General features: G+C 45.5%; 1 protein-coding gene across 3 annotated transcripts in view; it reads left to right on the top strand.

Annotated features, from left to right (window-relative positions):
- The window catches only part of MPPED2 (metallophosphoesterase domain containing 2), a 602,895-nt gene that overhangs the window by 325,206 nt on the left and 264,033 nt on the right, over nucleotides 1-13,656 (top strand). For all 3 annotated transcript variants that reach the window (XM_069223473.1, XM_069223474.1, XM_069223475.1), the window contains exon 4: nucleotides 4,794-5,019. In XM_069223473.1, coding sequence (XP_069079574.1) covers nucleotides 4,794-5,019 — 226 coding nt within the window. The remainder of the gene's footprint in view (nucleotides 1-4,793; nucleotides 5,020-13,656) is intronic.

Raw genomic sequence — 13,656 nt, 5'->3', positions numbered from 1 at the left:
AAAAAAATACATTTTTGTTTTCAAATATGCACTTGCCATTTTTTATTAGCACACTCAAAGGAAATCTTTTCTTTTCCTTGCAAAGCGATCTTTAATTTGGCTACAGTAGACTGCAAGAATTAACTGCTGGGCTGCACTTCAGGGAGCTACTTTCAGGGTACTTGGAAGCTAACAATAACTCCTGCACTACCTGTTGGAGTCTCTTGTGAGAAGTCCACCTACCTTTTGGCGTCTTGAAAGCTTTTTTGTCTGGATTTGCATCTCTTCTTAACCTCTGTGTGGGGTATTGGTTATTTTTCACCACAGTTATAAAGAACTGCAACACCTTATAACTCTTGTTACATAAGAAGCAAAGGGGCATAAGGTTTGTTTTATTTTTCTGTCAAGAGTAAGAGTACATCTTGGACATTTGCAAGACAGCTGCAGAGGCTTTGCCCTTATCTGTAGTTTCTCATTACATGATGATTGCTAGTGAGCATGGAGCCTTAGCCTTAGGGATCAGAGAGTGCCCTGGGGTTTGGATGCTCAAATTATGCCCTTTTTCTCAGATATATATGTTGTCTGGCTGTGAGATTCATGCATTTTAGTGTTTATAGTGGAATCAGGGCAAAGCATGCTGTTGCTGTGTACTCTAAATAAATTATGAACTGGGGATAGGAAGGAGAGTTGTTGTTAAATATAGTATTACATGCTTGTTAGCTTAACTACTCTGATTTACTCTTTCAACTCAGTCATTACAATCTACATTACCACCAAGAGAAGCCTCTCATCAGTCTGAGGGAAATGGCCAAGAGGGAAGCATTTGCCGAGGAAGGGGAACAGTGCTGGTCCAAGTAAAGTGAGCTCGGTCAAGACTGACAGGAATTATCCACAGATGTTCACTCTCCACTGTTCCTGACGGTGAAATGATGCACCGAGATGAGGACGATGACCTGTCACCATCATCCTTGAAGACACTGATGTGTAAAAACACGATAAACCAAAGCGGAGCAACAAGGAGCTGGCCACTTCACCACACAAGAAGAAGAGCAAAAACAGCCAGCTGGTGATCGACACCACTCCCAAGCTGGGCAAGAGGAAAGGGTCCTCATTGGCCAAGGTGTACAACGAGGCCAAGAAGGTGCCCTGGTTTGACCAGCAGAACGGCTGCACCTACCTACATTACTGCATCAAGATGCTGGTGCTGAATGGCACCGTGCTGCATGTCAAGGGCATGGAGGGCCAACAGCTCCTTCAGGGTCAACTGCAGGAAGCTGGAGGGTCACGCGGAGCTTGCTGCCCCTCAAGCCCCCGCCAACTACCAGCCACAGGAAAAAGAGCAACAAGAAGCAGCAGCCCTCAGCCGACAAGCCCAAGAAGAACCACAAGAAACAGCTGCCCGACCCTATCTCCTCCCAACCCATCTAAAGAGGTCTACCAAGATTGGCCTGCTCAAGATACCCAAGTCCAAGAAGACCTGAGGCTGCCCTTACTAGCTGGACTTAAGGGAATCTATGCTACCAAAATGATGTAATGACTGGTACATGGTGTCCAGCTCGTGCTTGGCACGCGAAGCCTGCTTCGGCCCACCTTTTGTATTTAAAAAACATTTGTTTACTGCAGCGGTTGTACTAATTTTGATGATTCATTGTGGAGTGAGGTGGCAGTAGCTCCTTCTCCTCGATGGACAAGGCAAGGGCAGGAGCTCTGCCCTTGCCATGCTCTGGTCCAGATTTTTTAAGAACAGTCGCCATCCCTCCCATTGCTTGTCATCCTGGTGGGGGCATGGTGCAGTGGCACTCGCCCCCTGTAATAGGGCGTGCAGGGACGGGCCAGACTTGGGCACCATGTGTAGTCTGTTTCCATAGTGACAAGCCAGAGTGGCTGTCCAGTGCCTGTTACGAGAGCAGTGTGGTTGTGCCTATGATCCATGATTGCCTGTCTTTATTTTGGTTTTTGACGTGTACATTCTGAGACAATCCAGATGTCAATGTTACAAGCTTGAATTAGAAATGTGAAGCCACTAGAAAGTTATGCGATAAACAAAATAAAGCTTTTACCTTGATTGCACCGAGAGAGAAAAAAAGAATCCTCTTTTTTGAACTCAGGTATGCCATAGTAGGCACGTAGAAGTTGATCAGTCTATACTCTGATAGGGAAGGGGCCTGTTCAGAGGAAATTTTATTTCGCTTTAAATGTGTAATATGGTGAGCTGGTCTTGAAAGGTGGACATTTCTCACTAAGGAGTAAATCAGAACTGTAAGTATGAGGATTACCACTAAGTAATGTGAGTTTTGCCCGATAACCAGATAACATACTTAATGAGATGTCAAAGTGTTTTTTTAGTAGTGGGTGGCCCACAAACCACACAGATCACTTTTAGGGATTGAAATCTCCCACTAATTAGACATTCAGAGTTAACTACCTAGTGCCATGTGTAACTATCTAGTGCAGTGTGTGGTCAGTCAAAAAGTATACCAAAAGTGTGCCACCACGGAACTGCACCCACTAGCACTCCACTTTTGTGCACTTCTACCAAGCCAACAAGTCCATATGAAGAGGTACGCAGAGGAGTGCCAAAGGAGGGAAATGGAAATTGCCAGTGTGGATCACTATGTACCTACAAAAAATAAGGACATTCAAGTTTATGATTTGTGAAACACAGGGAGTGCATCACAGATAAATCATACATATCATCACAGTGCCAGTGTGGGAGGAATAGATATCGAACTCCTTTCAATTTAATAAATGCAGGAATGGTGACCTACGTAGTGAAACAATGCCAATACCTTGGGGTTAAAGGTGCATTTAGTGATACTTTAGTTTTAAATGGGGAACAAAATTATCAGCGAGAGGCATATTCTCTTGTATCCATTTTTTATATGATCACTCATATATCTTTTGTTCTGGCAGGAATAGTGATCAGTTCCACATATACCTTCACGGAATGAATACCTAATATGACTTGTGTCTTTTATGTATCGAGTCTTCTTAGTCAATTGATCACAGACTCATGTTCATCGTCAAATATCCAAATGCGCGATGAATAACCTTATGTCATCTATTGAATCCAAAATATAATTGTATCGAGGTAAACTTCATAAAAATCTCTCGGAAAAGACTATCAGAGTATAAGAAGGGAATCAATCGCAGAGTCAAATACACCCCGCAACGTCCCAGTTGCAATGTGCAGCATAATGTCTGACATTTGGATATTTCTCTACTTGACATAGCAATTTTAACTAAGCCCTGATGAAGTCCTTAGGAGAGTAACTTCTCATAGGATGAAACACGTGTTGACTGTACTTGGCTGTACTTATGGAAGATATTTGAACACTGTGAATAAAACTGGACTCTGAGATGAACATGAGTCTGTGATCAATTGACTAAGAAGACTCGATACATTAGTAACTCTTAATTAAGATAGCATGAGTGCTCTGACATCTATTCTTTTTCTGTTTGTTTCCCTTGAAACATGGGAGGACTAAGGAAGATCCTCTTGCCATGAGCACCGTGCCATGAACTGATTGTACTACTACTTTATTGGACTTACTGTGAGCGCCCGAATCCTATGGAAATCTTCCTTGTTGGCATTGTTTTTGACTAGTGTCTTTTAAGTAAGCGATGGCCTCTGAATCAGTGCACGGCTAGTCATTATTTAGTCAATTTGAATACAAAGCCAACCAATATCTAAAAATCTGGGTGAGACCTCATAATGTGCCTAGCAGTGGAAAAAAAACATTATATTGTAATGTAACCTCAGCCATCATTTCTATAGATTCTAATATATGTTCCTAAAATTACCTACTTGTGTAGCAAGACCAGGCTGAATGGATGAAGTCCACATTCTAAGTATGACCACTATGACGATTACCCCCAATGTCAGGATACATCACGTAGGTGTCTGGTACGCAATAGTCAAAATATTTAAAGGGGTTGTAAATAGATTTCCTTCTGCTCTTCCAATAACAATAAGTCACATTCTATCATATGTTGTCCATCAATTTTCATAGCAAATACCTAATGGGCAGTGGTAGAAGGATAGTGGCAAAGCACACAACATGTACCTTAAGTGCATTCTGTATATGATGGCACCATAGGGTGAAGATGGGTGTGTTTCTATCGAACCATTAAAAAAATTCAAGAGCTATATGAACTTATAGTGAAGGGGAAGGTACCCCAAAAGTGACCAAACCATTGTGTACTTGAATTTCAAAGTAATTGGAAAGTCATGTTATTCATCTCCTAAATAGAATTGCTGCTTTAAATTGGATTACACTTCCTGAATGAATAGACGCCCTTGTTGGTGTTCAGGACAGTTTGTCAGTTTTAATTTGAGAATGTGACAGCCAAAGACAGTCACATTTGCATCAAATTCCCTTTAAGTGAGCATAAGCACCCTGGCTTGATTAAGTGATACGATATTATTCCTGAAAATCTGGAATTTGTTGCACTAAAGTTATTTTTAAATTTCACTAATTTATCAGCTGGTGTATGTTGTGATTTAATGTATACATTTCTAATATGCAAAATGACAACCATAGTATAGTTTGCAGTGCCAATTTTATTGCAACCCAAAATACCCTGGATAAGGAAATGTTTCTAACTGTTTACTTTTAAGTGGTGGTCTTTCTCGACCTCTAAATTAACCTGCCTGGTGCTGTGAAGCTGTGTTGGGTTGTGTCCGGCTGTAATTTCAGACGGCTTCCCTTTGCTATCGTCTCTTTTCCAAAGGAGACTAATTGTTACTTTTTTCACGTACACACCTCTAGACGTCGGTACATAACTAACATCAGCACCATTTATCCTTCCAGGAACCCTGCCCTACGATTACAAAGTGGTGATAGCCGGGAACCATGAGCTCACCTTCGATAAGGAATTCATGGCAGACCTTGTTAAACAGGACTACTACCGCTTTCCTTCAGTCTCTAAATTGAAACCAGAGGACTTTGACAATGTTCAATCACTCTTGGCAAACAGCATATACTTGCAAGATTCAGAGGTAACCGTCAAAGGATTCCGAATATATGGCGCGCCCTGGTAAGTTTGTGATAATGTTTCATATTATGTTATAATCTGAAAAATAAGTATTTTCTGCAGAGCCCAGTGTAGGTTCTGTGAATGGCTTTTTGGGGACACTGCCTTGTGTTGTATTAGTCATTATGGAGAAAGTTGTTAATTTCATGTCAAGGATGACATGAAATATTACCTTGTAGCAGGAATGTTAAAGCATTTTGGTATTTTTTTGACGTAATTATTATATTGTTAAAATATGTTGATAATTTTTTTACTCTGTGTGTGTGTATATATGTATATATCACTCAGTCCCTTTTTTCTTGGTCCATGAGTTAAATGTGTGTGCATACAGGTGCGCAAATGCAAAAAAGGAGGTAGGCACAGGACATAGAAATGCAATCGTACAAACACTGCTCGTTCAAATCTGCTTTAAACTCTACATCTAAAGAACCCACAGAGATCGAAGGATAATATTGAAAAGTTGTGAGTTCAATCCTACCTTTTAGGAGAGTGCAAATAAAACTCTCTTATTGAAGCCCACTTATGTTGGTGGCCAAAAACGACAGCGAGCAGTAATTAGTCACATGCCAGTGGCTAATAGGCCCAGGCAATAGAATACTAGTGGCCCCGTGAGTGAGTTAGATAGCTAAACAAGCATCGGCAATGCCAATAGGTCTAGCATTTGCGAGAGTTAGAGCTCTTGGCATTCTGAATGGCAATGTCTTTATCCTATGTGTTTTGGTTTGGAGTGGAGTCACTGCACAGAATCTCCATGCTGGCAGAGGCTTTTACTGCATGATGGAGTCGCTGGAGTCCTTGTTACACTCAACATGCCTGGCACGCCTCGCAGTGTTGCACTGTGTTGAGCAATATCAACATTACATGCAGTTATATAATGCATGCTGCACAATATGTGCGCAGTGACGTTATATCAAGCACAGCGTGTACAGCAGGATGATTACAACCAGGGCCACTGGGATTGTGATTCTGCTGCGTTTTTTGCATAATTATGTATTTGCCACACTTGCCACATAATCGATCACCTCCTACATAATCTTCAGATCTTATCAAAGAATGTTTCTCGCGCAAACAGATCAAAATCTACAACAACAAAAAATGCATAGGCTGCTACACAGTGGACGGCCTTTCCCAAAGGTTGACTGGTAACCTTTCAGTAGTTTATTGCTGTACTCATAGGGTGAAACCTTTGGTATAACAAAATTAACATGTTTGAAATGACAACATTAGGTAGTAATACTGTTATAAAATATGCCACATAATTTGCCTTTTTTTGCTGTATAATTTTGTCAACTCTGCCACCTAATTTGATCCTTTCCTGCCAGATAATTCAAGTGGACCTGGGTATAATCAAATGCCTCTGCAATTATGAGAGCATCCTACTGCAGTGTTAACCACACTTGCCACATAGCACCTGCCTCATCATTTGCAGTACTCAGCAAAGCACATTTAATTTCTAATTGAAATTGATCAGAAGTAATTACAAGAAAGAGTGACACTATTGCCTATCAGAGTTGGTTGCTACAAGTAGAGAAATGGAAGAAAAGGCCCCAGATTTAACTAGTTGAGCAAATTCAGAGCTTATGAGCAAGTTTGCAGAACAAGATGCCGTAGGAAGTATATAAACCCATGCAGACCTCAAACACTTAAACGATCAGGGAAAACATTTTCATATAGTTGTCTGTCTGGGTGAAGAAAATGCAGAGCTTTAGAAACATTAACATTTCCCAGTTTTATGCTCGCCAGTTTCACACACTTTATTGGCAGGGCCACTCAATCAATCAATCAAATTTCTTAAGCACGCTACTCACCCGGTAGCGTCTCAAGGCGCTGGGGTTGGAGGGGTGGGAGTTACTGATCAAAAAGCCATGTTTTTAGGTGCTTTCTTAAAGTTAGGAAGTCCTGGGTCTTGAGTAGGTTGGTGGAGAGGGAGTTCCAGGTTTTGGCAGAGAGGTGGGAGAAGGATCTGCCGCTGGAGGTGGTGCGTTGGATGCGGAGGACTGTTGCGAGGTCGGCAGAGCGGAGGTGTCGAGTCGGGATGTGGAAGTTGATTCGTTCGTTGAGGTAGGCCGGTCTGGTGTCGTGGAGGGCTTTGTGAGCATGGATTATGATTTTGAAGACGAGCCTTTTGTTGATGGGCAGCCGGTGTAGGGATCTGAGGTGGGCAGAGATGTGCTTGTGGTGAGGGAGGTTGAGGATGAGACGTACGGCGGCGTTCTGGATGCGCTGGAGTTTTCTCTGAAGTTTGGCAGTGGTCCCTGCGTAGAGGGCGTTGCTGTAGTCCAGTCTGCTACTGATGAGGGCGTGGGTGACCGTTCTTCTGGTTTCTATTGGAATCCACTTGAAGGTCTTTCGTAGCATGCAGAGGGTGTTGAAGAAGGAGAATGATATGGCGTTGATTTGATGAGTCATGGAGAGAGTTGAGTCCAGTATGATGCCGAGATTGCGTACATGGGTGGTGGGTGTTGGGGGTGGTCCTAGCGTAGTGGGCCACAAAGAGTCATTCCATGCTGTCTTGTTGGGACCAAAGATGATGGTCTCGTTTTTTTCTGAGTTCAATTTGAGGTGGCTTGCTGTCATCCAGCTACCAATGGCGAGGAGCATGTAGGTTGTTCTTGGCAGTAGATGGGTTCCTCGTGAGGGAGAGGATGAGCTGGGTGTCGTCGGCGTATGAAATGATGTTGAGGCCGTGGGGGCGGACGATGCTGGTGAGCAAAGCCATGTAGCTATTGAAAAGGGTGGGGCTGAGGGAGGATCCTTGGGGGACACCACAAATGGTCTTGGTGTCTTTAGACTGGAATGGAGGGAGGCAAACTCTTTGGGTACTTTCAGAGAGGAAGGAGGTGAGCCAGTCCAGGGCTCTGTGGTGAATTCTGGCGTCGAAAAGGCGCATGCGAAGGGTTTGGTGGCATACGGTATTGAATGCTGCGGAGAGGTCTAGAAGGATGAGGGCGATGGTTTCACCCTTGTCCAATCTGGTCCTGATGTCGTCTGTGCAGGCGATGAGGGCGGTCTCGGTGCTGTGGTTTTTGCGGAATCCAGACGTTGAGTATTTTGTTGTCCTCCAGGAAGCAGGACATTTGTTTGTTTACTATCTTCTCTATGACCTTCTCGGGGAAGGGGAGTAGAGAGATAGGTCGGTAGTTTGTGAGGTCTTCAGGGTCTGCTTTGGGTTTTTTGAGCAGAGCGTTGACTTCGACGTATTTCCAAACATCTGGGAAGGTTGCAGTCTTGAAGGAGCTGTTGATGACAGCCCGGTGCTGGGGAGCGATGATTTGGCTAGCCTTGTTGAAGATGTGGTGGGGGCAAGGGTCTGTTGGGGAGCCTGAGCGGCTGGAGCTCATGCTTTTGCTGGTTTCTTCATCGTTGGTGGGGGTCCAGATGTTCAGTATGTTGGCGCGGCACGGTGCTGTTGTGTTGGCTGCGTCGGTGGTGGTGATGGTGGGTGGCGACGATATGAAGCTTTCGTGTATGTCTGCGATCTTGCGGTTGAAGTAGCTGGAGAGGGAGTTGCAGAGGTCTTGAGAGTGCGGAGGGTCGATGGCGCAGGATTTGGGTTTGGTGAGTTCTTTAACGATGGTGAAAAGTTCCTTGCTGTAGTGTGCGTTGTCGTCTATGCGTTCTTTGTAGAAGGATCGTTTGGTGGTCCGGATGATCTGGTGATGTTTGCGCATGGCTGATTTGAGGGTGGAGAAGTTGCTCACAAATGGTTCTTGGCGCCAGGCTTTCTCAATTTTCTGGCATTCTCAGTTGGAAGTCTGAAGTTCTGCAGTGAACCAGAGGGCTGCCTTGTTGGTGCGGGTATTGTTGTTTTTTTTGAGTGGGGTGAGGGAGTCGGCGCATACATGGGGCCATCATGTGAGGTTGAGGGCAGCGGTGTTGGGGTCGTTGGTAATGGGTGGTGGAGCTTGGGCGAGGTTGGAGATCAGTTGTTTCTTGGAGATCTTGTTCCACTTGCGGTAGGGGATAGGATGTTGTTGGTGGGTGGTGGGCTTCAGGAAGCAAAGTGGACGCAGTGGAGGTCAGTCCAATGGAGTTCGGTGGTGTGAGTGAAGGCGATGTGGCTGCTGGAGGAGAAGATGGAGTCCAGCGTGTGACCTGCTGAGTGGGTGGGTGAGGTGACTAGTTGCTTGAGGCCGAGGTTTGCGAGCTTGTCCAGCAGGGCAGTGGAGTTGCAGTCGGTGGTGCTCTCCAGGTGGAAGTTTAGGTCACCGAGGAGTAGGTAGTTCATGGAGGCGAGGGTGTGGGAGCTGATAGCATCGGCGATGGTGTCACAGAATGGGGCGACGGGGTCCTGGTGGTCTGTAGACGAGGGTTCCTCTTAAGGTGGTGTTGGCGTTGATGTGTACCTGAAAGTGCAGGTGCTCTGCGGCGTCCAGGGTGTCATTGGGGTTGGTGGAAATCTTGATGGAATTTCTGTGTATTATGGCGATTCCTCCTCCTGGTTTGTTGATACGGTCTCTACTGGTGAGTTTGTATCCCTCCGGGATGGCTATGGCAATGTCGGGTTCCGGTGAGGGGTTCATCCATGTTTCAGTGAGGAAGGTGATGTCGGGAGAGGTTGTCATGAGTAGGTCCCAGAGCTCGATGGCGTGCTTGTGGACAGAGCGGGTGTTGATGAGGATGCAGCTGAGGTGATTAGGGTGTTTGGTGTTGTTGTGGCGCTTGTTGGTGTGAGTGCAGGAGAAGTGGCATGAGTGACATGTGAAAGGTCCGTGGGTGTGTCTGGGGTTGGCCTGGGCACAGGCAGGGTACCGTCCGGGGTTGAGAGCAAGGAGCTCTGTGGAGGAGTAGGGGCGCTTGGGGACGCCGGAGGAGCGTGGACCAGGGGGACGGGCGATGGGCGCGGTCCAGGCGTGGACGGGCGCAGACGGGCTTGCCTCTGGCGTGCCTCCGGCGCTCCTGTGGCCACCATTAATAAGGGGAGGTGGGAGAGAGGAGCAGCTGGGAGCCCGAGGGAGTGGCCAATGGGGGCACGAGGGGTGTGGGGCCGCAGGGGACGTAGCGGAAGGGACGGGGAAACCGGCAAGAGCTGGAAAGCAGAAAATGGGTACAAAAATTCAGCAACAGTACAGGGAAAATGAAATACAAAATACAATGTACACTAGATACGCCTACCACTAGGCACCAAGGATGAGGCCTCGAACTTCCTTCAGCAGCAAGGGCGGGGTCTGGGGCACGGAGGCAGGCTGGTGGAGCTGTCTGCCATGTCGAGTGTCTCCTGGCCATAAGGCAGGTCAGGGGGCCACTGAAATTATACTGCATGAGAGGACCAAACTATGCGGCAGGGTTTGGTAAATTATGCAGCAATAAAAGACAAATTATCGACATAACGCGACACATTTTATAATAATATTACTTCATTATTTCAACATTTGTAAACTTGATAAATCTATGTAGGCATTGGTTTGACCTTGTTAGTACCATTTTAACACCCAAACATAGCAATAAGCAACAAAAAGGTGACCAGTAAAGTTTTGCAAAAGGCCTTTCACTGCACAGCAACTGGTATTGCTGCACGTTTAGTAACTTTTGAACCGTTTGAGCTAGAAACATTTTTTGTTGTTAAAATCTGCAGATTATGTGGCAGATGATGGATTAAATGCATACGCGGCAAATCTGTACTTATGGGAAAATCGCATCACAATTGCATAATTACAGTTGCTCTGCTTATAGGTAGGAAATAGTGCTATTATCTGGTGAAAGACTTTCCTGGCGAGAAAAACTTCAGTGCCATGGACACAATCGTTTCGTTTTAAATAATAACTCAGACAGTGCAACAACCAGTCGGGTTAGTGGCATTGCTTAGGAGAGGAAGAGTTATCCTACTAAACTAGCTGCTTGTATTTATTTAAACTTGTAACTCCTCATCATAAATGTTAGCATCAAATAAGAACCTATTTGTCGGCTGGTGTATTTCTGCTAAATTCTGCATTTCTCATTACTTTGACGTGCAGGGCAGAGCAACACTTCAAACTGTATGTTTGAAATTAAAAGCAGAATGAGCATAGAGGAAGCAAGTGGGGAGGCAAGTAATATGAAGGGTTACAGAACTGAGACTCCTGTTCGAGTCCTATTTCCCATAGAGTCTAGATCCTTGCACTAGGCTTTGTACCAACCTGTCCATAGCTGCAAGTCAACACCCAAATTCACACAAGAGCAAACAACCAAGAATTGTCTTTAAATATATTTTCCAGACATAAAAGCTGTTCAAAAACAATGTCGATAAAGAAGTTGAAGGCACTTATTACTCATTTTTATCTACATTTCTGAAAATGTTGACAATGGAAATATGTCATTCAGCATTTAATCAGTCCTTTCTCTGAGTTAGGTATGGTAATGTTCTGCAGAATGTAAGCCGGTGGTTAACCACTGTCTCTGTACATGCGGACAAACAGAGAATGGCAAACTGCTCATATTGCTTCCCAGGGATGTGGCAGCAGAGCATCTTCCCAGCGCCTGAAAGCACGAGTCGAATTTCAAGGAGCACATAAGCAGTTAATGGGTGTTAAGAACATCCTGGCGGAGACCAGAACAAAAGCCAGACAAAAGTCAATTTCATATACACACACAAAGTTAACTCAAACCACGCAGATTGATAGCTCATACAAGTTGAACAATGAACAAAGTTTGCTTAAATACGACTGAAACTGGGTCTGAAGCAGACTGGATGCCTCTCCTCAACGGTCCCCGTATGCAGTCTCGGAGGCACTAAAAACCCAAGGGAAGCGTAGTGATTGAGATAGCGCTGAGACTAGATGCGGACAAAGGTGGTGTGGGAAGGGAGACAGCGTGAGGAGGATCCATGCTCTCTTAGTGGGTAGCTCGATATTAGCTTCTTCCGCCTATGTGGTGGTGGGGGAGGAGCGAACGGGACAGACCAATAGCAAGCGCGCGTAGACTGTGGAGAGGGAGTTGTGCTGCTGTAACAAAAGCTGCGTGGGCTCCAATAATAAGACCTCACTTTGCAAGAGATAAAGTATTGCACCATCACACCACTTTTTGTGTGTAAAAGGCCGCTTTATTGGAAACAGGTGCACTCACAAGCGTTCACTCCCTTGGCCTTGAGTCTTACAAAACTAAAACCTCACTATACATAAATTTTCCTGTCCACGCCCCCCCCCCCCCCCCCAGCCCCCCCTCCCTCCACTTTTGCACTTGCCGTTCAATAGTCCAGTCCTCCTTACTTCGTGCTCCTATCTACTCTGTCTAGTACCTTAATAGTCATTTGCTAGCATCTTGAGCGTGCAAGTCTCCATCTCTTAACACTCAATATTATCTATGTATCCCAGCTACTGTCCACCCTTATCCAATCAGCATTTGTCTTGTCTTCTTTTCTTCCCATCCGTTCACGTCTGTCATGTGCCCGTTCTCTGTCTCTGCCTGCACCTGCTCCGAGCGACAATACAACCAATATCCCCCCGCCGTGCACCTGTTCCCAAAGGACCAACATAAACAAATGATTCAATTAAAAGAGAGAAAGAAGAACACCCAAATTAACCCGTATAACGGGTGGGTGGGAGGGAGAAAGCTCGACCACTGGTCAGCACCCTCTCTCACAAAATGGTGGCGAACTAACATGTCGCCCAGCCTTTATTCTGTAGCCCTTGTCTACAGTTAAAACTCTAGATATAGCCCAAATAGCCCCCAAATTGGCGCGAATGGGCCATACCACTCTCGCAAACTTCCCTGGGGGGGGAGACTGCCGGTTCCGGCGCTCCCCCCCAAAACCCCCTTGCGAGAGACAAAGTATTGCACCATCACACCACTTTTTGTGTGTAAAAGGCCGCTTTATTGGAAACAGGTGCACTCACAAGCGTTCACTCCCTTGGCCTTGAGCCTTACAAAACTAAAGCCTCACTATACATACATTTTCCTGTCCACACCCCCTCCCTGCCTCCCCTTTTGCACTTGCCGTTCAATAGTCCAGTCCTCCTTACTACGTGCTCCTATCTACTCTGTCTAGTACCTTAATAGTCATTTGCTAGCGTCTTGAGCGTGCAAGTCTCCATCTCTAAACACTTGATATTATCTATGTATCCCAGCTACTGTCCACCCTTATCTAATCAGCATTTGTCTTGTCTTCTTTTCTTCCCATCCGTTCACGTCTGTCATGTGCCCGTTGTCTGTCTCCGCCACCAGAAAAGGAAGAGGACCCCAGCCCCTGGGCCGTCCTCTCCTTTTCTGCCCCTCCATCCCGATCCGCTCCCGCGTCAGTCCTATTGCCTAAGCGTCCTTAAAAATAAGCGTCAACGCCTCCTTCAGTTGGAGCAGGTACAACTCTGTACCCAAAAAGGACAGGTGTACACCGTCGCCCCTAAAGAATTCCTTATCCTCAAAACGGATATCTGAATGTTCGATGTACGTAAAACCCTGTTCCGCACAAAAAGTCTTAATTTCCCTGTTAATTTTCTTCCTGGCCTTTTCAATGGCTCCTGGTTTACGAGCTCCCCTCCAACCCAGGTGGGGAACGAAAGCCGTCCACATCACATGACAGCCATACCACTGCTGTCTCACTAACGCCAAATCTCGTTTCATATCCTTTAAAATGTCCAAACCCGTCCTTTTCACCATGTCGTTCTCCCCCAAGTGTATTATTAAAACGTCCGGACAGTGTCCCCGCCCTTTTAGCCTCTGTAACAT

This window comes from Pleurodeles waltl, chromosome 3_1 (assembly GCF_031143425.1).
Source record: "Pleurodeles waltl isolate 20211129_DDA chromosome 3_1, aPleWal1.hap1.20221129, whole genome shotgun sequence".
NCBI lineage: Eukaryota > Metazoa > Chordata > Amphibia > Caudata > Salamandridae > Pleurodeles > Pleurodeles waltl.
The sequence above is the reverse complement of the archived record's forward strand: the minus strand, read 5'-3'. Positions and strand labels throughout refer to the sequence as shown.